Consider the following 26498-nt stretch of genomic DNA (forward strand, 5'->3'; position numbering starts at 1 on the left):
GAAGAGTTCCCAAATAAAAGACATACATCAGCAATCTAAATCAGTGATGTTCTTTTAGGTCTTTGTTTGGCCAGCTACTAAGAACAAAAATAGTGACTGAAGCTAATTATTTCTCTGACTCCCATACAATAAACGTATACATAGATGTATGAATATTTATCATTTCAAATGTCACTGCTTTGCAGTTATTTCTTTTACATAGCCAAAGTTGTTTAAAAGTAATGCTAAAAGTTGAAATATAGCACATAGAGCAGCTAAAAACACAATTAAAAACTTTAGACAAATATTAGGAAGCATATTTGGACATTTATTACTGAAATTCAATTTCCCTTTGGGATCAATAAAGTATTTTTAAATGGAATTGAATTTGAATTCTAACAATATTTAACATTTCAAGTAATATAAAATAAGAAGTTTGGTAAGGGATTTAGGGAGATCTCAAAAGTAATTGTGTAACTGTACACATAATTTTCAGTTTTGTTTGTATCCGGGCTTTAAAGTCAAAATTTATTATATTTTTGGTATCTTTCAAGCAAGATAAACAAGCAGAAATGTTTATTTATCTTTATTCAGCAAGGAATGTCAAAATCTTCTAACATTTTCTTAAAGTTTTTTTTGGCACTCGTGGCCTTTACTCGTTAGTAGTTCAAATTAGAGAAGGAGGGTTGGGAATTGAACCTGGGACAGCTGTGCTGAAGACTGTAGCCTCTCCATAGGGGGTACTGACTCTACCACTGAGCCACTACTGAGCGCCCCTGTCGCAATAATTTGATCAAAATGTTCGAGCATTTCAGTAAGTGACCATTAAACTTACTGGGAATTTCTCATCCTACATAACGATCCGGTTGTCTTGGAATGAACTGTGAAATTTCACTTGTGTGGGAAACGGCTGTTATTGTTTCCCACGATATGTCGGACAGACTTGCCTTGGCATAGTACTGATGTCTGGCTTCATGTCTGTTTCTGTGAGCATGTCTGTGGCATTAGGGGCAGGTTGAATGCCCGAAGCCTGTGTTCTGTTCTGTTCTCTGTACCCGTAATGTTTAAATTTAGTGTAGAGAGAAATATGAAAAACACTGAAATTAAGCTTTGGTGCACCCCACCTTTGTTCTCCATTGTCACTGTAGTAAGTTTCCAAAAGCTGATTTTTTTCTTATAGCTGGGAGTTCTCTAGTTTGTTTTGGTAACACTTTTTTATGGCAGAGGTTTCCAAACATAAACAAGCTGCATACAAGGGTACTTGTAAATAAGTTTTGTACAAATGCATGTTCACATACACTATAGACGGAGGGCATTCGAAACCTCTGCCAACTTGTCTATGACTGACAGACACAAATTTGAACAGAAGAGTAATGTTCTTTGGGCACATTAGTCTAAAATTTTATTATTTGGACACCAGAACAGAAGGCATGTTTGACATCAGCCAAATGTAGGCAGGGTAATTGTATTGGTATAACACATTTACAGCAATTAGACAATTAAAATGCTTTACATGATTAGCTAGTAAATAAAACAACAAGCTAACTAAAAAAACAAACATGTCAAACTAAGGCAAAATATAGCAGTCCCCACAGAACCTCATACAGACTGAAGCACAAAGTTGGAAATGTAATGCCTCACTACAATAAGAAGCACCATGAGTTTTACCATGTAACTGGTGCTTGATGAAATTGTGAGATACATATGTAAAATAAATAAATGAAGCTTATGCAAATGTGAAAACAAAACATAACACAAAATCCATCCAGAACTGACTGAGAAGTAGGTTTGATCTTAATAAGAAGCTGTGTGTTGATACGAAGAGGCTTTACATGCAAGAGATCCTTAAAACATCAACACAGCTGAAAGTGAGGAGTGTGGGAAACCCTCTTCAGTCCGAATAGATTTTATATTTTGTTTTTTCCTGCAATTAAATCTTCTTTTCTTTCTTTTCCAGAGATGAATAAAAATAATAGACATCTGTATATCAACATTTCTTAAATAAAAACTGAATATCACTTGGGAGTCCTATTTTCTTGATGACTACATCAAGAAGGTTTATAAACACACAACGTTTTGAATGTCACTTTCTTTTGCTGATTTATCTTTTATCAAATTAAGTCTGTTCAAATATCCTGCTGAAATGTTAGGTATATGAAATAAAAGCACTAACAAAATCAAATGAATAAGTAAAATATCTGACTTGCATTTATGTTTTTCTTTTACAGTATACAGTTTGGAATTTTCTACCAAAGAACCTGTTTGAACAATTTCGAAGAATTGCCAATTTTTACTTCCTTATCATCTTCCTGGTACAGGTAAGTTCAAACTTTAAGTATGCTAAACCAATGAAAAGGTTTGATAGTGCATGTGCGTCTCTGGGTGGGTCTGTGCTTTTAAGGACACAATGAATCCTGTTACACAGTAGTTGTGGTGCAGAATGTATATTTGCACAAGGAAGTGGTGTGAAGCAATAGCAGGTTGTTGCATCTATATATGCTAACAACACCCACTTTTATAAGATGTGTGAAATTTGTACTTCTGTAATGGTTCAGAAGCACAAATGTTTCCATTCAGCTTGTATTACACATGTATAACCTTGGATATTTTGGCGTCTTGTGTTTTAAGAAAAATATGTGTAAAGAAGTAAATACACTGAGTAAATATTAATATGAGAGCCAAATGAAAAATTAAAATAAGATCGGTGACTGATTAAGTGTTTACTACCTATAAATATATCCACTTACCTGCAGGTGGTATTCTGTTACAACTTCTGATTTAGAAGTTTTAGTTACAACAGTTTCTGAATAGCTATTAACCTAAGGATCTATTTGTATAGACGTTATTCTCCTCTTGTGTGGTATCTAAAGTGAAGAAGGGTTTTGAGAGTGCATCTGCTTTTGTTCCTCTGTTAGCTGTAGTGACATTTTCTGATCCCTTAAAGTGGGAACTATGTGCTCCCATTTTAAAAGGAACCTGAACTGTCTCTGAAGTAGACAGATTCTAGTTTGGGCTTGCTCATGGGGCTGGATCTTCTTTCCCAGGTGTCATACTGACTAAATGAGCTGAAACTGACAGCTCCTTTCAGTCCAATTCTGTAGCCAAAAGAGGTAGATCATCGTTCTGTTTGTGACATCTCTGACTATCTTAAATCGAGCCATATAATTGAAGTTCCTTCATTTGATCATCTTTTACACCTTCTCAGGATTTATGCTTTTCAGCTTATCAGTTTACTTCAAATATATCCTAAGCAAGTGTTTTTTCCCCCCATGTGAATTAGTGGGGGGAAAAAAGCAGGTGTTAAGGGTGCACAATGTTGTGTGTGTAAGCCAACAAAAATGTTTTCTTCAGTTGCATGTTGCCACATGATACAGATTTCAGGTGTAGAATATTAGTACAAGAACATTTCTGCTTTTTTTCCCTGGAAATATGAGTGAGTGGGTTTCCCTGGATTGTTAATGGTGCTTGCTGAAGCATGATTGGCACTTCTTTGCTAAAGCCATCCTTTGCAGGAAGCTCCTTATGTTGAGCCCTCGGTTCTGTTTCACCGGGATTTTAGACAGCGAGGAACAGGTACACACGTCGTGCCGCTGATTCGCACTTGAATTTTTTCTGACAGAAATAAACCGTCTCACATCCCCTGAGAGAGACTATATGCAAATACCCTAACATTAATGCCATCCAACCCCTGACTCCATTCCATCAACCGTTTGTATCCCCTTTTTATTTTCAGGGTTGCCGTCGTTCTTTTTCAGTCTCTATCCCACATAGCCCCCCGTGTCTCTGCAGCGCTGCACTGCTGACGTCAGCAGCCAGGGAGCCCTCTGTACTTCACAGCGACACAAATAGACACAGGCTGATAAAAAAGCACCACTCTTCTATAAATAGCCCCTGAATGTCTTTGCCTGAGAGTTCAGTCGAACAGGAATAGAGCACTGTGAGAGACAGAAACTGAAAATGAGAACGGAAGAGCGGGAGGGAACGGGGGGTGCCGGGGTAGGAGGACATCAAGACCCACGGCACAGAAATGGGGACCCCCGAGACCTGCTGTCTGTTGCTCACCCTGACACATTTCCTGCATCAGATGAAGTGCCGCTGTGCTCTGCTGCTCTGAAATCACACCCGCATATCAGCAGGAGTACACAGTTCACTCATGCTGCAGAGTTTTACTTTATTTATTTATATATTTTCTGGCATTGCATTTGGTGCATTGGAGAAAGGCGGTGGGAGAACTGAAAGTGTTTTTTTGTGCAGGAAACATGATGTGCATAATATTTTTGACGACTAAGGACTGTTTGGCAAAATCACTGAACCTGAAAGACTTGTGTAGATTTTAGTTTTCTTAGGGTGCATTCAAACTAGCCCTGTTTCGTCCTCTTCAATCCAAATTTAGTTTGTTTGCCTAGAAAGTCCGGATTGTTTGAGGAGGTGTGAAAGTGCAATCAAACTCTGGTTCACCTAAAAGCCTCTGTCCCATTGAAGTGAACCGTGGTGGAGTTTGAATGCATATGTGAATGACAAGTGGACCGGAATCCGCTCCAAAAGCAAGATGAGAACAACAGCGCAGTCCATTCTGGGTAAATACAACCCAAACAAAAGCGAGTGTAGTGCTGCTGGAAGAAATGGCTTGCGGTCTTTTACCAAAGATAAAAGAGAAATCCTACAACCGTTAAAATCTGACACCACTCCATTTTTGTTTATATTTGGTGAAGAAGAAAAGTACATGTCTTCTTTGGAAGTTTGGCTGTTGTTTACTTCAGTAGTTCTTGGTGCAGCGCCACCACAGGTGAGAAGGGGTGAAAAGGTTTTTCAGAGGGTTTGGATTGTTTGACACAGAGCAGAGTGATGAGCCATGATGCTCGAACCTTTTAGATATTTGTGGAATTCACCAAGCCTTGTGCAACAATGAAGGTTTTAGCCATGTACATTTTAATTGTTATAAATCCTGGATAGTGGTCTAAAATACAGGCATACAAACTCAATGTCTTTATAACTAATCATGCAGGGCGTCTTTTGATGGGAACTCTAATGTTCCCAAGACCCATTGTGCGATTTTTTTTTTTTTTTAAAGGTAACAACTTGGAGTGAAACCAGAATTCAACAGTCTGGGGAATAGCTAAGCCAGAGTTTAAGGACTCCTATTTGGCATTACAATTTCTCAGTGACATGGAAAATGGGACGTTATGCGAACATCTTGATGTAGTAACATGTTTGTTCTCCGGCCTTCCTCTTCGAGATATCAAATCGTGACCAAAAGAACAAGATACTGGATACAAATGGCTGAAATGGACTTTTTCTGAAGGGTGGCTGTGCCTTTTGCATTATTGGGTGAGAACTGCTGCTCCTCTTCATTGAAATAAACTGGATGAGGTTGTTCTGCCATCTGATCAGGATTTCCAGACATATCCTACCAGGACTCATTGGTGCAGACCCAGAACTCACTGTAGGGACAGTCTGTTCTGACCTGTGAATGGCTTGTGATCCTCCAGAATGGACTGAAGTGTCAATAGGGAGAGAAATGTGTTTCCCTCCTTGACCTGTTCCGCCAATGGCTCAATCTTGGAAGACAATGTGTGGAGAAAGGTGAATTGAACTAAAGCGTTTTCCTTTTTTACCTACAGCAGTAAAACATGTAGTTGTCTCACTTCAGATGGATTTACCTAAATGTAAACATACTTGGCATAATGAACAACCCAGTGAAAGTGTAGTGTTGAGACGAGTTCCTCAGTCTACATTTTACTGTATTCAATTACAACTCAAACACAGGATTTTCTATGTTTAGACAACTTCATATTTTTATTTTTTTGATCATCAAACACCATCACCATCTCATTCAAAACTTGCTCAAAACATATAACTGATCATTTGTTGTGTAACGATCAGTTCTTTACCGATCACAGTTATAAAATGCTACGAACATACAGTCAGAAAATCTGAGTTGAGTTTTTACTCACCTTTGGAGTTGAGTAAAAACTAATAAGAACAACAATTTTTGTGAAAAATTAATTATAAACTTATGTAAGTTCTGGACCACTTTATACACACCAATGAATGGATTGAATTATCCACTCACGAATGGAGACATCAGTCGTCACCATGAAGCTATTTTAAATGCAAAGTGTTTTTCCATATTACTGCAGTTCTTCTAAAGTTAAATTCTGCTGTTCTATTAAAACTCCTGCCTGAAAGCCATGCTGAGTTAAATTTAGCAAGGCATTCTGCATGTTAGATGGTTCACCAATGGAAAAGCTTAGTGTTTAATAATACTTTAAAAATTGAAAAGAAGCATTTCTCACATACTTTATTACTTCTTCTACCTCAAATACACAGATATTTGTGTATCTGAAGTTTAGGTCGATTATTAGCTCTAATAAAGCTGACTGCTCAGCTCATCAAGGAAAGCTGTTGATAATGTACAACTTACAAAGTCTGTTTACTCATTACAATGTTATTTACTAAAAATAATCTTTATTTTATTATGTCTTTCTTTCCAAGACCTTTTTCTTTAAAATTATTTTTTTAGTTTCATCTTGTTCAGACTGTCTATCCCCATAACAAGGACTAAAAAACCCTCTGCAGAAAACCTTTAATAACAAAGACCTACACATATTAACAAAAAAATTAATGTAATGGAACCAACTACAGCCTTGTTTCCTCTGTTCCTGTTTGAATTATTAAAGCTATCATGATGCATTTGAGTTTGAGAAGCTTGTCAACTCAAGCTTCTCGCAGTTTTGTTGTGAAAAGAGGATGGAAGTACTCTTTTAGATCTAACTTTTATACCCAGACACTAAAAAAGCCCCTACCATCCAGTTTCTTTTTTTAGTCCTTTATTGTACACTTGAGATACACCAAAATAGTGCTGAGATTGCTCAAGTAAAGGTTATTTTTAAACCATAGTTTAAACAACTGCTCCTGACCAAAGTTCTGCAGTTTAAAAATAGCTTTAAAAGATGCAAAGTGCAGTAAAGATTGCTTTGCATGCTTTAGCTTCAGTCTGAGCTGTGTGGCCTTCTGAATGCATCATCATTTGGGTATCCTCTTTTTGGCTCTTGTGGTTGTGGTTGTTCCCACTTTTATTAGACATTTAAATATTGTGAAGGGTTCTTGAAAACTGGGATATTTTGTCATTTTTTAAGCTTTAGTTTACTTTATTGTCTTGCAAACTTGTTTGTTGGCATGTCTAAAATGCTTTGTATGTGGCTCCAAATGTGAGTAAGTGAAGCTTATTTTATAAAACATCACATCTTGTTATGCAAGTTGTGTTTACTTACATTGTGTGAAAAGACTAGAAATAACCATTTTTTTCTCGACATCCGACATTAAGCCACACTAAACTGACCTAAACGTTTTAGGTCAGAATTATTTACACTTGGTAAATGCCAGAGATTATTTATTGCTTTCAATTAATTCAGAGAGCTACATAAATTAATTCATTATTTGGTAGAACTGCCTTTAAACTGTACATTCTGGGTGTTGTGTTTCATCCTGCTTAAAAATTTCTTATAAGAAGAAGCATTTTCAGCAGCTGGCATCTAAAAAAGTTTTTGATGTACTTCTCTTCCAAACTCATAAAAAATTTAGCTTTATTTGAGTTGTCCCTGTTTGTTTGTGTTAGTTTGGTGGTGCTAAAAATTGTCTGAAGAAACGTTGGATTTCAAAAGGGGGTATAGATTGCTTCAATTGCTTGTGCTTTAATCACAATAATGTTTCGGAACATGACGTCTGAGCTTGTTAATCAGTGCATAACTTAAATGATTAGAGAGAACAATGTGTTACTCAATTCAGTAATCCATCAGCTTACAGTAACTTGCAGCTTTGAGACACTTGAAGCAGATACATGTGTATCATTTTTATGCATTCAAACTGCTTTCTATAAGTTTGGAGTGTTTTTGTATATCCTACCACATCTGGATGATTTATGAGTATTTACTTCAGTTCTTTTAGAACAAAGAGGTTAGCTGTTATAAATTTGGCACCACTGTGTGTCAAATTAATTTATGCCCAAGTTATTTGTTATTTTTGTTAGACTTGACAACTCTTTTACTTGCGTGTGCATGTGAACGGGTTTCTTGCTGCATATTTATTGTGGCTTTGTATTCCTGTTGATTTGGAAATGTTGCTCCAGTTTTAGGTCATGCAATTGAGAAACACAGCAACATAAAACTTTCTAGTTGTTGTTGCCTGAATATAAATGAGTTGAGTATGCCATGTCTGTGCACGCTGTCATAATGAAACTGACTGTTTCGTCAGAAAGGAGACTTAGGTGGCACGATGTAGGGGGGCAAATCTGTATTATGCGGGATCAAGAATGCCAGAGTAAATCCATTAGTTGGTTTATAGGGACACATGAGTACATAGAACTGATTGTCTCATTAGACTTTAGTTGGAGCCTTTTTTGAAGTGGTTGGTTGGGATATTACCAGATCTAAACTCATAAGATGCATAGAGCTTCAGTGGAAGCACACATTGTATTCTCCTCCACATTGCTGGGGGCGAGGTAACGGGAATTTGACAAAGCTCCTTGCTGGCCTTCTACTATGCCTTGGCAGAGACACAAAAGTGTTGGCATGCCTGCAGATTAAGCACTCTGTCCCAGGCTCTCTTGATTAAAAGTTCTTTGGCCCAGAACCTCCTTTGCTTCCCTCCAAAATATAAATGTCTCCCTCATGTTTCTCCTTATGGCCAAATATGTGGTATGGTGTAAGCATCTTAGAGAAATGGATTACACCCTGAATTTAGAGGGTTAACCCAATCCTTTCAACTATCACCACATAATGTCCCTGCCATAGAAATAACACGCCGCAGTGGGAATTTATAATTAATGCTTTAAATGCACACTGTTTTCCTTTTTTTCTTTCCCTGCAGGTGATAGTGGACACCCCCACCAGCCCAGTCACCAGTGGCCTACCTTTATTTTTTGTCATCACAGTAACTGCTATCAAACAGGTAAGACCCTGTCTAATGAGGCAGATCAGTGCTGATAACAGAAATGTTATTAGCTCTCCATTGCAATGTCCTCATTGTCTTCTACCGCATTATGCCCCCCACTCTCCATATAACACATTAAATTTTGTTGTTTTTATAACTCCCACGTTGTTTTTTGTATAAAGTACTCGACTAATGGTCTCTTGGGTTCTGTACTAATGTGCTTTGCTGGTGAGTTCTGATTGGGGTGAAGATGAAATGGGCTCCTGGGAAGTGTGGGTAAATGTAGAGAGAATGAGCGAGCCAGTCTTTTACAGAGATACAAATTATCAGGGGGAGTGTTCGTTTCTTCCTCTCTGTTGCTGCAACATCCCAGTGTCAGATGTATTGTTTTAGGATCAGCTTTGTAGTTGCACCACTGCTGGGACTTTGAAATGGACAATAGTGGTTGGACTTCCCTGCAAAAATACAAGGGAACCACTCATATTAGCGGAGCACTTTCAGCCAGGTTTTGATGAGAGATTCCAAGGAGGTCTGCCCAACTTTATTACTGTGACTGAAGTGATTTCTGCTGCCTCTCTTCATCCTCTCCCTGGCGTTATTCTTCTGTTAATCAACCAGACTTTTTCTTCCCATCACCTTTCCCTGTAATCTCACATTTTGGCTCGAGATCAGTGTTGGCATGGGTTGAACTCTTTCTTTCTACCCTCAGCGTCTCTTGTACTCTTGTATTCACTGTATTTTAAGAATAAATCAGATTTTATTTCTTACTTGACTGCAGAATGTGCATTATTTTGTACCTGGCTTAGTGTATCTTCTTGATCTGCTGTTTAGTAGTTCTTTCGGTCAATTAACATCAACCAGTCACGTTACAGGAATTGTTCTTTTGTCATTTTCAAAGGTCATAATTGTGTTCATGCCCCACTTTTTTCCGCATTCTGTGACTTTCTATTGATCTCACAGCTCTTAGTGTCTCATGGGTATTAATGGGTCAGTGAAAGTTTACCATTTTTTGTTTGCTCAGCAGATAAACCTATTTAGATTTTTTTTGACACATTGCCACAGGGATATGAGGACTGGCTGCGGCACAAGGCTGACCGGGAGGTGAATGAGTACCGGGTGTCTGTACTAGAGGATGGCCGGAGGATACGGAAAATGAGTGCTAAAATTAAGGTAACGTTTTGCACACACATCCTAACTTAGATCAGTAGGAATAAAAATAACAATATTTTTGCAGTGAGAAGTTGTTAGAGTGAGAGGGCTGATAATCAATATCAATGTGTGTCTTCTGTTGCTGTTCACTCTGATTTAATGTCAATATTAAGAGTTGGGTTTGCTCTGTTTGTAAAGCAACCTATAAAATAATTTCAGCATATGGAGGCTGAAAAACTCAAGATAAACTGGTGCTATTTATACATCGGGCTTTATATGCGGGTATACAGTTAGGGCCAGAAATATTTGGACAGTAACACAATTTTCGCGAGTTGGGCTCTGCATGCCACCGCATTGAATTTGAAATGAAACCTCTACAACAGAATTCAAGTGCAGATTGTAACGTTTAATTTAAAGGGTTGAACAAAAATATCTGATAGAAAATGTAGGAATTGTACACATTTCTTTACAAACACTCCACATTTTAGGAGCTCAAAAGTAATTGGACAAATAAACATAACCCAAACAAAATAGTTTTTTTTCAATATTTTGTTGCGAATCCTTTGGAGGCAATCACTGCCTTAAGTCTGGAACCCATGGACATCACCAAACGCTGGGTTTCCTCCTTCTTAATGCTTTGCCAGGCCTTTACAGCCGCAGCCTTCAGGTCTTGCTTGTTTGTGGGTCTTTCCGTCCGAAGTCTGGATTTGAGCAAGTGAAATGCATGCTCAATTGGGTTAAGATCTGGTGATTGACTTGGCCATTGCAGAATGTTCCACTTTTTTGCACTCATGAACTCCTGGGTAGCTTTGGCTGTATGCTTGGGGTCATTGTCCATCTGTACTGTGAAGCGCCGTCCGATCAACTTTGCAGCATTTGGCTGAATCTGGGCTGAAAGTATATCCCGGTACACTTCAGAATTCATCCGGCTACTCTTGTCTGCTGTTATGTCATCAATAAACACAAGTGACCCAGTGCCATTGAAAGCCATGCATGCCCATGCCATCACGTTGCCTCCACCATGTTTTACAGAGGATGTGGTGTGCTTTGGATCATGTGCCGTTCCCTTTCTTCTCCAAACTTTTTTCTTCCCATCATTCTGGTACAGGTTGATCTTTGTCTCATCTGTCCATATACTACTTTTCCAGAACTGGGCTGGCTTCTTGAGGTGTTTTTCGGCAAATTTAACTCTGGCCTGTCTATTTTTGGAATTGATGAATGGTTTGCATCTAGATGTGAACCCTTTGTATTTACTTTCATGGAGTCTTCTCTTTACTGTTGACTTAGAGACAGATACACCTACTTCCCTGAGAGTGTTCTGGACTTCAGTTGATGTTGTGAACGGGTTCTTCTTCACCAAAGAAAGTATGCGGCAATCATCCACCACCGTTGTCTTCCGTGGACGCCCAGGCCTTTTTGAGTTCCCAAGCTCACCAGTGAATTCCTTTTTTCTCAGAATGTACCCGACTGTTGATTTTGCTACTCCAAGCATGTCTGCTATCTCTCTGATGGATTTTTTCTTTTTTTTCAGCCTCAGGATGTTCTGCTTCACCTCAATTGAGAGTTCCTTTGACCGCATGTTGTCTGGTCACAGCAACAGCTTCCAAATGCAAAACCACACACCTGGAATCAACCCCAGACCTTTTAACTACTTAATTGATTACAGGTTAACGAGGGAGACGCCTTCTGAGTTAATTGCAGCCCTTAGAGTCCATTGTCCAATTACTTTTGGTCCCTTGAAAAAGAGGAGACTATGCATTACAGAGCTATGATTCCTAAACCCTTTCTCCGATTTGGATGTGGAAACTCTCATATTGCAGCTGGGAGTGTGCACTTTCAGCCCATATTATATATATAATTGTATTTCTGAACATGTTTTTGTAAACAGCTAAAATAACAAAACTTGTGTCACTGTCCAAATATTTCTGGCCCTAACTGTACCAAGGTTTCGAGCTGTCACACTACTGTTTTTTTTTTCCAGTATGCAAGCTAAGCATACTAAAAATTAAACTTCCGGGGTGTGCCGTGGTGGCGTAGTGGTTAGCGCGACCCATATTTGGAGGCCTTGAGTCCTCGACGCGGCCATCGCGGGTTCGACTCCCGGACCCGACGACATTTGCCACATGTCTTCCCCCCTCTCCTTCCCCGTTTCCTGTCAGCCTACTGTCACATAAGGGACACTAGAGCCCACAAAAGACCCCCTGGAGGGGTAAAAAACCCCCCAAAAAACAAATTAAACTTCCAGGAAATGATTTATTTTAAATGTTCTGCTATTTTTTGTAATGATGTGTTCAACAGTTATGAAGCATATGTCTGCCTGCAAACATTCACACTTACACGCCTCTGAATATTAAGCACAGGAAATGCAAAATTACTGATATTTACCGTTTGTTAAATTCTTGTGAAATCTATGATTCTGTCCAATATTTATGATTCCTATTGCATTTCTAATTGAATTTACTGTTTTATTTACATTAATTATTGTTGTGTATGTTGTCTGTTATTCTACTTCATTATGCTATTTTACTTAGTGTTATTGGGTCTTTTGTTGTCTGGTGCCTTCAGGTTGGAGATATTGTGGAAGTAGAAGAAGACGAGACCTTTCCCTGTGATCTAATACTGCTGCAGTCCAGCCGAGATGATGGCACATGTTTTGTTACCACAGCAAGTCTGGATGGAGAGTCCAACCATAAAGTGAGATGCACTGCTACTCATCTCCAATTACTGTCCTAATCCCTATTTATATGCCTTTTATCATCAGAAGGTCTTAGAGTTACAAATGTAGTATCATTGAGTCATCACAGGCTTCTCTTATCTGTTACATTACTATGTTCATATTCATTTGTCACAGCATTTTAGTATCTTTTTAAAACTTCAACTCTTACTCTAGCTGAGTGAGAAAGAGAACAGGAAACTAAAAAAGACCGTTTGGCCTTACTCAGTCCTGGCTTTCAGTTCTTACTCTGTGTTTGTTTGTTCCATCTTCTAGACACACTACACAGTGGCAGACCTAGAGAGTGATCTGCAGTATCTCAGTTCCACCATTGAGTGTGAACAGCCTCAGCCTGACCTTTACAAGTAAGTCAGTCACCAGGTGGTCTCAACAGATTTACACTACATGATTATGATGTCTTTTGAAAATGCTAGCCTGATGTCTAACAATAAGATGAAGATGATACAGCTGAAATCAGATATTTTTATGCTCTTTATGGAAAGAAATATAACTTTTTTTATCACTGTTTGACAATAATTCAAGCTCAACTTCCTGTTTTAGGTCGGTAACAAACACTATTTAAATTTTACAAAACATTTTAGAGATTTATTTGAAACGATTGCTCTAAGCTATGTGACTTTGGTCAAGCATTTAGGATTTCCTTCCACAAGCTTCTCACAATAATTTATTTGAATTTTGACCCATTCTTCCTGACAGAACTGATACGATTGACTGGCAAAGTAAAAAAAAAGCAGCATAAAAAAGCTCCATGTTTTATGCTGTTTTGCTCAAACACAAGTTCTTGTCTGTGAGTCCTTTTGCAAATGCTAACCTTTCTAGATTGCTTTTAGAGTTATGTCGTATTGCTCTCTGGGTGGCTTCTCAGTCCATGACATCATCAGTAGGGTTTTCCCCAAATTGTTGGATATAGTGTACATAAAGTTCAAAATTTTAATAATTACATAAAAATGTTCTCTCATTGTGCTAATAATTAGCAAAGATTTAGTTCGATTTAATGTCAGATAGTGAGAGAAGGTCATCAGTCTTTCTTTGGAGTGTATTTAAATACTAAGTGGATGTTATTCTGTTCCAGATTTGTCGGCCGTATGCACATTTACAGAAACAGTCAGGAGCCGGATGTGAGGTGAGAGCTCTCATGCACAGCAATCTCAATCCACTTTAAATGGGAACAAATTCAAAACATGGTTCCTTAAGCACCCATTTGTTTCCCTTTGCATCTCTAACAAATCACTTCTCTATTGATCCTTCATTGCAAACAAGCATTAACATTAAAACAGGCTGGCAGGGGTTTAGCCACTGCTTCCAAAGTACTCCCACTGGCATTTCTCATTGACTACTTTGTAATAGCCACAAACAAATTCCAGTGTCCTTCTAAAGAGCACTGGGACGGGTGTAAACCTGGACTGCAGCCCCGCTGTCACTGCGTATTTTAGAACAGATGCCAGATGCCCTGCCAGGTTCCCATTTACAGAATAGAGGAGTGTGTGGATTGAACAGCTCCTGAATCGCAACACAAGTGTTTAATCCACTGATGTGATTGTGCAGATCTTTAGGCCCAGAAAACCTACTGCTGAAAGGAGCAAATTTGAAGAACACTCAGAAGATATGTGGTGAGTCAAATGAAAATAGTGTTACTCAGTGGGCTTTTCTGCTGAAAGCTGATTCTTTTTTTTCTGTTTTTCTTCTCAAGGCGTCGCAGTTTACACTGGAATGGAGACAAAAATGGCCCTCAACTACCAGGGAAAATCACAAAAACGGTCCGCTGTGGAGAAGTATGTCTGTAGCGAGAACTGTAGACGAGATTAAACATGTCTGATTTACTGCTTGTTGTAACTAATACTGTTATTTCAGGTCTATCAACGCCTTCCTTCTGGTTTACCTTTTCATCCTGGTGAGCAAAGCTCTTGTGTGCACCACACTTAAGTATGTGTGGCAGGGCAAACACGATGAGCCGTGGTACAACGAGAAAACGCAGAAGGAGAAGGACACTAATCAGGTGCTGTTAACTTTGTTTTGAAAAAACATTGAAAAACATCTGTACATGATTTTAAAACTGATGCATTGCTGTCCTTACAACAAAACGTCAACCAAAAATGATTTATAAAACAGAGTTTATGGCTTAAGCTATAACTTAACAGTGGAATTGTGTAGATCTGCCCTGTCAATAACTACAGTTTCTTTATAACAGTGTAACATAGTTATATTTTCACATTTTGTACATATAAGAAAATGAGCTTTCAACTTATTTTAAAAGACAAAAAATTATGTGAAGCAAGAAACAATTGTTTATTTTTCAACTCTGTTTAGAAGCCGGTATGACTCAGTTGCATTTATGGAAATTATTATTGCCTATAATGGAAACACAGATTGTTGTAGACAGTTTGAAAATGATGTGTGTGTCTATCACATGGAATCCAAATATACTATGTTGCAGTTTGTGGCACTAATGAGAAAACAAAAGCAAAAGTTTGCTAAAGAAGTAAATTAAATGTTAAATTGAAACTTTATATTTTTTAAGATAATTGTCACCTAAATGCAACCTTCTGGAAAGTCTTCAACTTTTTATTTATTCACTCTTACTAACCCTTTGGTTAAATAAAACTTTCCAGGCTGCGGATGTCCTTTTTGAGACTGAAAGCTGACCAGGTGCTTTGGTTTCACTTCAACTTCTAAATGCAAATTTGAAACATTAAATACTAATACATTGTTGTTGAGATTTACTGGGGATTTCTTCAGCCTTTGGGCCACTGCCCCATCTATAATGTTTTACACGGTGTGGGACAAAGAAAACGTGTGAATTAGCCACTGCTGACCTACATCACATACAAGCTCCTTTCTCTTTGTATTTGTTCTTTAGTAAACTGTGAAGCTTGTTCCTTATTTGCTGTATAAACCTTTGTGTGGGGGAGCTGATTTCTGCTGAAAACAAAATGTTCTGAACACCGAGCACAGTTCAATCAAAATTTCACAAAGTCAACTTCATTAAAAAATCAAGTGCCGTACCAGTACTTTCTTTGACATTGTACTGAATGGTGCTGATTTTATTTTATTTTTTGTCATTGGTATTGACCCACAGTTTTATAAAGTCAGTTGCTTAAGACAAGTTACCCAACATGGTGCCATTGTCTTGAAAATGGGGCAGAATTTAGTTTTTTATATCTTGTTCCTGTTTCCCAATAATAAAACAATGCTGTAGTTTGTGAAATTTTGTTTGCAATGTTACAAATCAGTCTTTTAAAATAGAAATATTGTAGTTGTATATAAAAAATAGTGGTGGGACATGGTTATTATTTACATTTGCAAAATATATATATATATAAAAAGAGCTTCAATTAAAATAAAAATGTTGATTCGTAAAGAATTAAACATTTATGATTAATATTTTTAAAAAGACAAACACATAAAAACATTCTGGATTAAAACTACTACTCAACACTAGTTCTGACAGCATGTTTGTTTACATTTTATATCGCAATTAAATGTGCTATTTTTTAAAATTATATATCATTTTGTTTTGTAACTAATCAAATCTAACCTTCGAACATTTCAACTGTAGAAAAGTTGTTAGTTTTATTGTTTTTGAAACCTGTGTCTCATTTTAACTTTTTTTTAAATTTTTTATCAACAGTACCTAAAAATGTTCACAGACTTCCTGTCCTTCATGGTGCTCTTCAACTTCATCATTCCGGTGTCCATGTACGTCACAGTTGAGATGCAAAAGTTCTTGGGGTCCTTTTTCATTACATGGGACAGAGATTTCTTCGACCCTGAAATTCAAGAGGGGGCGCTGGTCAACACATCAGACCTTAATGAGGAGTTGGGACAGGTCAGGCCGCAAGATACATTCAAATAACACTTTTGATTGACTGTTTTTCTTTTTTATGTTCTTTCTTGTAACATTGTTATCCAAACATACATTTCTAAGTAAAAAGAAAGAATAAACATGTGATAGACATTCATTACTAGTCGTGTTGTGCAAAAAATGTTACTTTTGGCTACTCTGTTTTTAATAAAGAAACACAAGGAGTAAAACAAGCTGATGTTGATTAGTGGGGCCACCTGCTCTGGTAGAGCCTGCAGCCAGGAGCTTTCCAGATATAATATTATAACAATGTCACTGCAACAGGAATGATGGATTATGCTTCACTTCTTTACACATTATAACTGAGTTTAAATTTGTGTAAGCAAAAAAAAAATTAAAAAAAATGCAAGTTTCCTCTTTCAGCCAGCAGACTGTCAGTGTGCAGCATTAGGTAGAGCAAATGTGGTACTGGCTTACCCTATGCACTATACAGCTTCAGTCTCATTATTATTTTTTTATTTTTACCAATTCTGTCTAACTTATAGTTATATTTGTAATTACTAATATTTAGTACTTTGGATGGAGTAGCTTGTCAACAAATAAGCAATATTTCATTGGAATTGATAAACTGTATTGTACAGTATAGAATTCGATATAGCATATCGAATTCGATATAGCATATCGAATTCTTAGACATATGGGATTTATTGCATTCCCATAAGAATATTGAAACGTTAGTATAAAATGTAGAAATAAATAAAAACATTTGGGTTTTCTCAACTTTTGTTGCAGAAATTTCAGAAAATTAGCATACTTGAAAAAAATATATAACTTGAATTATGAGTGACTCCTGTTACAGTAAAAGAAAAAGAGAAGATGCATAGCAGTAGATTTGCAACACAGGCAAATAATTTTCTTTTTATATATCTGATCATCACAAAAAGTGATTTTTTTTTAGCAGCTACACTGCATTTGAAATAAATACAAGAATTTGCATCTTACCAATTTGATACATGCTGTGCAATTCTTTTTCTAATATTTTTTTATTGTTTTATATTTTGTACTTTCTCCATGATGTTTACTGCAGGTGGAGTACATCTTCACAGACAAGACTGGCACTCTCACTCAGAACAACATGGAGTTCATAGAGTGCTGCATCGACGGCTTCCAGTACAAGCATGGGGACGGGAGCTCAGAGTTGGACGGGTTTTGCGTCACAGATGGACCTGTAAACAAAATCCAGCAGAAAGCTGGCAGGGTGAGTGTTGTGTTGCCCCACCATCTGGTACAAGAAGTCACGCAGGCATTAGCATATGGCCATTACATAGCTCATTGGTCAGGAAGACCCTTCATAGGTCACCCACGTGTAGTCTCTGACATGTCGACATATGCAGTTAACATGAAGTGGGAAAAATGTTTGCTTTGGAAAGAAGCACCTGATAATTATTTGTAGAACTTATTTTGATACAAAGTAAATTCAGCCGTGTTGAAATGAGCTAACTTGTTTGATTTTAGTTTCCTTTAATGAGTTGTATTTTTGTTTGTTGTTAGGAGAGGGAGGAGCTTTTCCTTCGTGCCCTCTGTCTGTGCCACACTGTCCAGATAAAGGAGTCTACAATGCACAGACAAGACCAGATTGACCAGATTGACCAGATAGACCAGATTGACCAGGTCGATGGCTTAGGGGTCGATCACGAGTTTCTGCATCCGCCACAGAAGGAAATGGGCTTCATAGCTTCTTCGCCCGATGAGATTGCTCTGGTTAAGGGAGCCATGAGGTAAAAAAGATGAGAGCTGTTGTGAAATAATCAATTTGAGTTGATAATGTTTGAATACTAATAAATAATTTTTGAAGAAAAAAAATAACAAATGAGTTCAGCAAATTACATAAAGATTTCAAGTGTTAATTTCAAGTAATCTAGCTGATTATGGGTGACAGCTAATGAAACACAAAGTTAAGCTGATCAAAAAAAAACAAAGGATTGTGAAATGTCCGGGCTTCATTTCACAATCCTTTCAGAGTTGGATTTGTTGCTGTTACGACATGTTTTCCTTCCCCCTAATTTTGCATTAATATGCTTTAATACTGAACTTTGAACAGTCAGCGTCTTAAATAATGAGGTTTTGTGACTATTACTGTCAAGTCAGCAGTCTCACACATGATTCACTAGGACAATATTATGTCTGCATTGAGAAGTTATTGAATGATGGTGTGTAATATTTATATTTTCTAAGATACTGAATTTTGAGTGTTAAGTAGTTTTAAGAGTACTGAACTAAATTATCAAATTTAGCCCAAAGTAAAATGTATCACACAAACACATGAGTAAGAAGTGGCACATTTTCAGTCATTTGTCTCCATCTGCAGGTATGGCTTCACGTTTCTGGGCCTTGAAAGTAAAAACATGAAAATTCTTAACAGGAATAAAGATGTTGAAACGTAAGTCAGTAACATTTGGATTGTCATAATTGATGCTTGTGTATTTTTAAAAAAAACTTAATTTCAGTTTTGCGTTACTTTAAGGTATGAACTACTTCATGTGTTAAACTTTGACCCTGTGAGAAGGCGGATGAGTGTAATGGTCAGATCCAAAACAGGTGAGCTGAAGACTTTAATTTGCTGCATTTTTATTTGATTTACTGTTGATTTTCCATGTTCACCGTGTCTGTAATTGTTTCTGTTTGTGTTCAGGTGACATATTGCTTTTCTGTAAGGGGGCAGATTCTTCTATGTTCCCTCAAGTCAGACAGGAGGAGGTGGAGAGGATACGCATGCATGTGGAACGCAACGCAACCGTGAGTGAAAAAGAAACTGTTGTAGCTTCTTCTCCAAACAGTGTCAAGGTTTTCTGTGGCAACATTGTTTTTTCTCTCTGTTCAGGATGGCTATCGCACATTGTGTGTAGCCTACAAACATCTCAACGCACAGGAATACGCCAGGGCAGATGCAGACTTGAGAGAAGCTAGACTGGCTCTCCAGGACAGAGAGGAGAAGCTTATGGCTGTTTACAACCGAGTGGAGACTGATATGATTTTAATAGGAGCTACTGCTGTGGAAGATCAGTGGGTGCTAACTCCACATACTGTAGTCAAACACTGATGAAGTAGTGTTTTAAAAAGCATGTCCTGTCATCCAGATCGTATTTTACTTTAAAAGGTTTTATAAGTTACAAATGACCTAATTTAAAATCTAAAGCTATTGACAAGGTTTTCTAAGTGCCCTTCTTTTGTCTTAGTTAGGAGTTCCTTCTGTTAAATTTTCTTTAACATTAGCTTGTGCCAATAACTCTTTATCGTCTTACACTGCCACCAAGTGGTTATGTACTGCTTCACAATCTTAAGATTTCAAAATGCTAAAACAAATTATTGGTTTTATATGTTAAATATTTTCATTATTAATAAAACAAAACTTCCAAAATATTGATCAATTTAGCTCAACTTGTTGGACACAATTAACATAAATGGGCATAACTCCTTTTTTGTGTTTTACTTAGCAAAGTGTGCTCATTCTCCTCTAATGTATCTCTTTTTGCCCAAAAGGCTTCAGGATGAGGCGGCACAGACCATGGAAGCTCTGCAGGGAGCGGGCATGAAGGTCTGGGTTCTGACGGGGGACAAGATGGAGACGGCCAAGTCCACCTGCTATGCTTGTGGATTGTTTAAGAAAAACACAGAACTGCTGGAGCTAACGCTGCGCACTCTTGAGGATGGAGGAAGGAGTCGGGAGGAAAGGCTGCATGATCTGTTACTTGAGTACCATAAGAAAGCTGTTCAAGATGCCCCACCTGTGAAATTAGGAATTACTAGGTTGGTATCTTACCATTACAAAATAAGAAACACTAAACGTTTTCACATTTTGTCTCATTACAACCACAAAATTTAATGTGTTTTATGGAGATTTTGTGCGATAGACCAACACAAATCTGCAAAGTGGAAGGAAAATGATTCATAGTTCTTAAATGTTCTACAAATAAACATCTCAAATGTGAGACTATACCCTGAGTCACTAATACAGTTACAGCTATACATGTTTTAAGACAGCTATGCACATCTAAGGACTAGCAATTTTTCCCATTTTTATTTGCGATACAGCTCAAGCTCAAATTGGATGGTAAGTGCTTGAGAAAATCATTTTTCAAATTTTGCCATACGTTCTCACTTTGATACATCTTCTCATCAACGCTGCACAGGAAAAAAATAGCAACCCTTTGAATATTATGTTTGTGGAACAACAAAATGTGAAGAAGTTGTGTAAAGTTATTAAAAGGTTTTTGTATCAGAAGTTGTAGCTCCTTCCTTTTTTTCCTGCTGTTTATTGCAGGAGTTGGTCTGTAGCCGGACATGATTACGGTTTCATCATCGATGGAGCTTCTTTGTCGATGGTTCTCAGCTCTTCCTCTGAACCAAACTCCAGAAGATACAAGAACCTGTTTCTGCAGATCTGTCAGAACTGCACGGCTGTTCTCTGCTGCCGCATGGCCCCTCTGCAGAAGGCTCAGGTCAGATCCGGTTATTTCAGTAAAGTGGATTTATCAGTTTTACAACAAAAGCTTGGCAACATTTAGCTCTCTGTTTTATTCCTATCTGTAGATTGTTAAACTGGTGAAGAACTCCAAAGGCAACCCAATTACTCTTTCCGTTGGTGATGGAGCAAATGATGTTAGCATGATCTTGGAAGCTCATGTTGGCATTGGTAAGAAATCAATGTAAATGTGGGGAACTGCTATCATTTGGTGCAGGTTACGTTGACCCTCTGTATATCTTTGTCTTTGTTTGGCCCTGGTGTTTCAGGTATTAAGGGTAAAGAGGGTCGGCAGGCAGTAAAGAACAGTGATTACGCTATCCCCAAACTCAAACACCTCAAGAAACTTTTGTTGGCTCATGGACATCTTTACTACGTTCGCATTGCACACCTAGTGCAGTACTTCTTTTACAAGGTAACCAAAACTGATTTTGCCTTTTTAATGTTCTAATGACTTGCTGCTTGCTGTATTCATATTCAAAACATGTATTAATCAGTTACTTTTTGCGAGACATTTTCTAGAAATAACAAAACAACAAACCTTTGAGTTAAAATTAAACTACTCATAACTTTGAACAACTTTTTCTTATTATATTTTTTTTACCACAGAATCTTTGCTTCATCTTACCTCAGTTTCTGTACCAGTTCTTCTGTGGATATTCCCAGCAAGTGAGTTTTTCCTTAGCGACAATGAGGTTTGAAAATGTTACGATCATTAAAGGTGACTGAGCCCGTTTTCCTCAAATTACCCCACCCCCACTGGCCCTGTGACCTTTGACTTCTGTTGAAATAATAAAAATCCATACATCACAATCCTGGTGATGTGTTTGTGCAATCAAACTATTATGAAGTTATAACAAGAATTTTGTTATGGTTGCACCACAGGGAAAATGCAGTGGTGTGAAAAAATATTTGCACTTACAGATTTCTTCTGTTTTTATTTCTTTTTGTCACTCTGATAACCAGGTTTTAATATAAGACAAAGAAAACACCTGAGAAATCTAAAACTGCAGTTTTTAAATCATCTTTCTTTTTTATTGAGGGGAAAAAAAAACTGTCCAAACTAACATTGGAGGATTTTCGACCATGTCTTGTTGGTGTGTTTTGGATCATTTAGATCAAAGCCCAAGTATGCTTGATCTTAAGGCAAGATGATTGATGGATGTTTTCCAATAGAGTATAATTCATAGTTACATCAATTGAGGCAAGTTTTTCAGGCCTTGCAGAAGCAAATCATACCAAGACCATCACACTGCCACCACTATGCTTTACTATTGGTGTGTGGTTGTTTTTTTTTTTCTTCTCTCAAATTATATTTTCATGTAGGGAAAGATTGGTTTAGATTTTTTCCCCTTCCAAACAACATAATCACTTATATTTACTGAAATATCACTGACTCTAAGTGCTAAAAATGCAAAAATGAAAAAGTCTGTAAAGCTTCAAACACTTTTTCATGCCTCTGCTATTCTTTCTTGTGACCCACAAACAGATCTGTTATAAGTTCCTGAAAGTAATATTTATGCTTCCTCAGATGGCTTCCTTTTAAGACATATAGGTGTTTTGAGTTTTTTTCTACTCCTTTATATTAATCCCCAGACACCCCACCCCTTCTCCTCCTTCCTCCATCCTCCCCCTTCAACCCTTCCTCCTGCTCCGTCCTCCCCAGCCCCTGTACGATGCAGCCTATCTGACGATGTACAACATCTGCTTCACCTCTATGCCCATCCTGGCTTACAGCCTTTTGGAGCAGCACATTTGCATTGAGGTTCTTTTGGAACACTCCACCCTCTACAGGTAAGTTGGTGGTATTGCACCTTTTTAAAAGTGTAGGTCTTGTTAGTGGTTTTCATGTGCTCATTATTTTCAAATTGATTTAGGGTTTTGAACTATCCATTATTAATATTTTTTGTGAATAGACTGTAAAATTAAACAACCAACCTTTAACAATTTTCCCAAATCCATTATACAGACATGCTTAAGTAAGTATACCTAATTACTGGGTTTATTAACGACTGAATAAATGTATAAATGAATGACTTTTTCATAACCATGAAGTAAACTTTATTGAAGTTTGGTTCATCTTTGAAAGGGTTTTTCATGCCAGGAAAGCAACCAATTTAAATTAACTCTGCCAGTTCTTCCAGTAATAGTAGTTAAATATCTAACCAGAACTATGATGATGATGGCTGCAGAAGTTATGTGGTTGCCATAGGACATTTAAGAAGATGTGGGAGTGCATGTATATTTCAGCCTTCATGTATAATTTTGACAGTGGATTTGAGAAAATACGCCAAAGATTCAAACTTGTCCACCCAGTTCTTTTTTTTTTTAAATCACCACAGTTTTATCTTATCTATTCATTTGTTTTATACTAAAAAAACTGTTCAAATTCAACATTAAAACTTGATATTCATGCAGATGAATGCTTGTAAACCTTTGACTAGAACTTTAAGTTTAGCCTCTGTAAAATAAAGGTTCGGTTTTGGTCCCTCAGCTCCACTTTTATAGTGCTTTTAATAAAAAAATCCAATTAGAAATATATATTTAAAAGTATTTAAAAGCTACTTAATTAACTCTAAACAACATACCCTGGACTCACTGTTGTAAATTTTTATAAAGTTACTGTGTGATTTTTTTTTTCCCCCCCTCCCTTTTAATTAATTTCAGAGACATTGCTAAGAATGCAATGTTGCGGTGGAAGCTATTCCTTTATTGGACTGCACTTGGAATCTTCCATGGATTGGTCTTCTTCTTTGGTGTTCGGTTTTTGTTCAGTAACCCAGCTCTGCAGGACAACGGCCAGGTTTGATTTCACTCAACTGCTGAACATAAATGAGACAAACTGATGGATTAATCTCCGTCTCCTCACCACATCCTGTTTGTCTTTTTTGGATTCAGGTTTTTGGAAACTGGTCATATGGAACCATTGTGTTCACTGTCCTCGTCTTCACTGTAACGCTAAAGGTAAATGTATTCCCTGTTCTAAGCTGTAACTTTAACACAAACAAGAGACTAAAAGTAGAGTAAAATTAGGATTTTGTGGTGTAAACATGTTTTTTGTGTGTAGTTTTTAATCAACTTCTCCTATTTTTTACAGCTGGCTCTGGACACACGGCATTGGACATGGATCAACCACTTTGTAATATGGGGCTCCCTGGCTTTTTATGTGTTTTTCAGCTTCTTCTGGGGAGGAATCATATGGTCAGAAAATTCACACAAAAGTTTGTTGCAGCTGACCTTTTGTCAGCTATCAGAAACAGGTAATGTGATCTGAAGTGTGTATTCTTCAGCAGGCCTTTCCTGAAGCACCAGCGTTTGTACTTTGTGTTTGCCAACATGCTGAGCTCTGTGTCAGCGTGGCTCGTCATCATCTTGCTCATCCTCCTCAGTCTACTGCCAGAGATCCTGCTTGTGGTGCTCCGCAAGCCCCGTGGACCCCACGCTCGACAGGTAACGCTGAACTGCATGTACACACCCACCGATTTTTTTTTTTTTTTCTGTGTACTTTCAACGCTCACTTTAGCAAATGAATTTGTTTCCTCAGGGCTATGTTGGTACATTTTCTAGTTGAGTCATTTGGAATACATTTTGAAGGATGTTTGACTAGATTTATGACTGATATTTACAGCTAGTGCTAAGTTTCACAGGTAGCTGTTATGACTAGCTATCTCTATTTTCTCTAAAATCTCTAATTATTCACAGTAATAACTGTTTGTTGAAAAATTAGGTACTTTCTACATTTAAGTCTGGAAAATTGTGTAATTTTGAATTTGTTAGAAATTTTGTAGGAGGTAAAGCATTATCAAAAGTTTTTTTACCTTTAAAATGCAAAGAAGAGTCACTCATACTAATTGATAGAACCAGGTAAATGAAAACAAATCTTTCCTGTTTCCATCCTGTCAGTCTTATGTTTGCACTGGAATTACAGGGTACATTTGCTGGAGTCTTAGGGGTATTTTATAATTTTTACTCTTATATACCATCATTGAAAATGTAAGATTTGCTTGATTTGTAGTACTGTTACATCTATGATTAACTGATTTCCTTCCAGTCTGATTTTCAAATACTTGGTTCTTGGTTCTTCTATTTACCTTGACTTTTTTTAGTTTCCAATCTGACTTCTCTGTACTGTCACACATTCTTACCTGTCACCTTCCTATTTTTCCTTCTCTTCCTCTCTGTACTTTCCTCCCCAAAGATGAAGCATCGCCTTCCGTCCTCGGGGACTTCTACTATCTTCATGCTGTCTCAGACAGCTAGCACTCACAGCTTCTCATGGAGCGACTGAGGTCTCCTGTTTTCTCTCTGTTGACATTTAAACTTTATTCTCGTTCTGAGGATTTTCTGTTTGCTTGGAAACTTGCTTGTTTCCTTCTCACTGTGTCCTCCCTCTCCCACTGTCTCCTTCCTTATATAAATTTATTCAAGCTGGCTTGGAAGCCTCTGTTTTAAACTTTGACTCAAATGGCTTAATCTAGTTATAATTTATTAAATTGGGCGGAGGGGTGTGCTACCAGCTCTTCCTGCAGTGTGGAGTAGGACAGGCAGTCTGTGCTGTGCGTGCAGTCAGTCTTTCATTCTTGTCTGTACAGTTTTATTATTCAGTGTCTCCTCCCAGCTGCCTTGCTGCTCCAATGCCTGCTGCCTCTGCATGTCCCGCTGGGTGACTACAGCACCTCAAAGCACCCAAACGCAACTGCATGAGGCACGAGTCCACAACCTCATCCTGGATCCTCAACCCACAGCCCACAGCTTGTTCTGTGTTTAGTCTCATGAATTTTGTTTTGAGAAATATCCAAGTATATGAAAAAATACATTATAAAAAATTGTTTAACTGAAGGTTTTTTTTGCCAAGAGTTGTCTACTCTTATTTGTCTACTTTTAGTCTCGTGTGAATGTATATGTTTGTGTGTAAGTGTGCTAGAGGAAGGAGAATACGGAGAAGCATGTTTGTGCCTGGCGGCGTAGTGAAGTCAACAGTGTGTTCTGCCTCACCCTTCTAGAAAAAGTCGAGTGCGGGGGACCCCCAGTCTCCCCAGTCTTCAGCCAGGCCCCTGCTCACGAGAACCTTTTCAGATGAATCCAATACTGTCATTTAAACAGGTACCATCCCACTTTTAGGTCATTCAACTTAATCGGGGACTCGTGTTTGATTTTAAACCCCTCTAGCTGCTCATCTTATTTTTAATGCTAAGTTCTAATAAGGTAATCAAAACCCCAATGGCCTATAAAACATATTTAATAATGAACAAGTGTTTTTCTTCTTGTCTGTGTTGTGAAAGCTGAATTAGGCTGGCTGAAGAGAGGCACTTATTATATTTCTGTCATTCTGGACCAAAACTCTCGTATGATATGGTTAAATAATGCATGTGTTTCATCTA

At 37.7% G+C, this 26498-nt stretch overlaps 1 protein-coding gene across 7 annotated transcripts in view; it reads left to right on the forward strand.

The window, feature by feature from the left end:
* The window catches only part of atp11c (ATPase phospholipid transporting 11C (ATP11C blood group)), a 54576-nt gene that overhangs the window by 22645 nt on the left and 5433 nt on the right, over positions 1–26498 (forward strand). For 3 of the 7 annotated variants that reach the window (XM_028009269.1, XM_028009268.1, XM_028009272.1), the window contains exons 3-29: positions 2208–2297; positions 8848–8928; positions 9973–10080; positions 12625–12753; positions 13049–13137; positions 13866–13916; positions 14339–14403; positions 14484–14565; positions 14645–14789; positions 16422–16619; positions 17683–17853; positions 18147–18373; positions 18964–19035; positions 19120–19193; positions 19288–19391; positions 19477–19658; positions 20136–20402; positions 20917–21094; positions 21186–21288; positions 21387–21532; positions 21727–21786; positions 22784–22911; positions 23785–23920; positions 24016–24081; positions 24215–24318; positions 24408–24567; positions 26121–26220. In XM_028009269.1, coding sequence (XP_027865070.1) covers positions 2208–2297; positions 8848–8928; positions 9973–10080; positions 12625–12753; positions 13049–13137; positions 13866–13916; positions 14339–14403; positions 14484–14565; positions 14645–14789; positions 16422–16619; positions 17683–17853; positions 18147–18373; positions 18964–19035; positions 19120–19193; positions 19288–19391; positions 19477–19658; positions 20136–20402; positions 20917–21094; positions 21186–21288; positions 21387–21532; positions 21727–21786; positions 22784–22911; positions 23785–23920; positions 24016–24081; positions 24215–24318; positions 24408–24567; positions 26121–26216 — 3312 coding nt within the window. In that variant the 3' untranslated portion in view covers positions 26217–26220. Of the gene's footprint in view, positions 1–2207; positions 2298–8847; positions 8929–9972; positions 10081–12624; positions 12754–13048; positions 13138–13865; positions 13917–14338; positions 14404–14483; positions 14566–14644; positions 14790–16421; positions 16620–17682; positions 17854–18146; positions 18374–18963; positions 19036–19119; positions 19194–19287; positions 19392–19476; positions 19659–20135; positions 20403–20916; positions 21095–21185; positions 21289–21386; positions 21533–21726; positions 21787–22783; positions 22912–23784; positions 23921–24015; positions 24082–24214; positions 24319–24407; positions 24568–25315; positions 25407–26120; positions 26221–26498 lie in introns of all 7 variants that reach the window. The other 4 variants (XM_028009273.1, XM_028009274.1, XM_028009271.1 and 1 more) reach the window with 3 other exon arrangements.

The sequence above is a fragment of the Xiphophorus couchianus genome, chromosome 23 (genome assembly GCF_001444195.1).
Source record: "Xiphophorus couchianus chromosome 23, X_couchianus-1.0, whole genome shotgun sequence".
NCBI classification, from domain to species: Eukaryota; Metazoa; Chordata; class Actinopteri; order Cyprinodontiformes; family Poeciliidae; genus Xiphophorus; species Xiphophorus couchianus.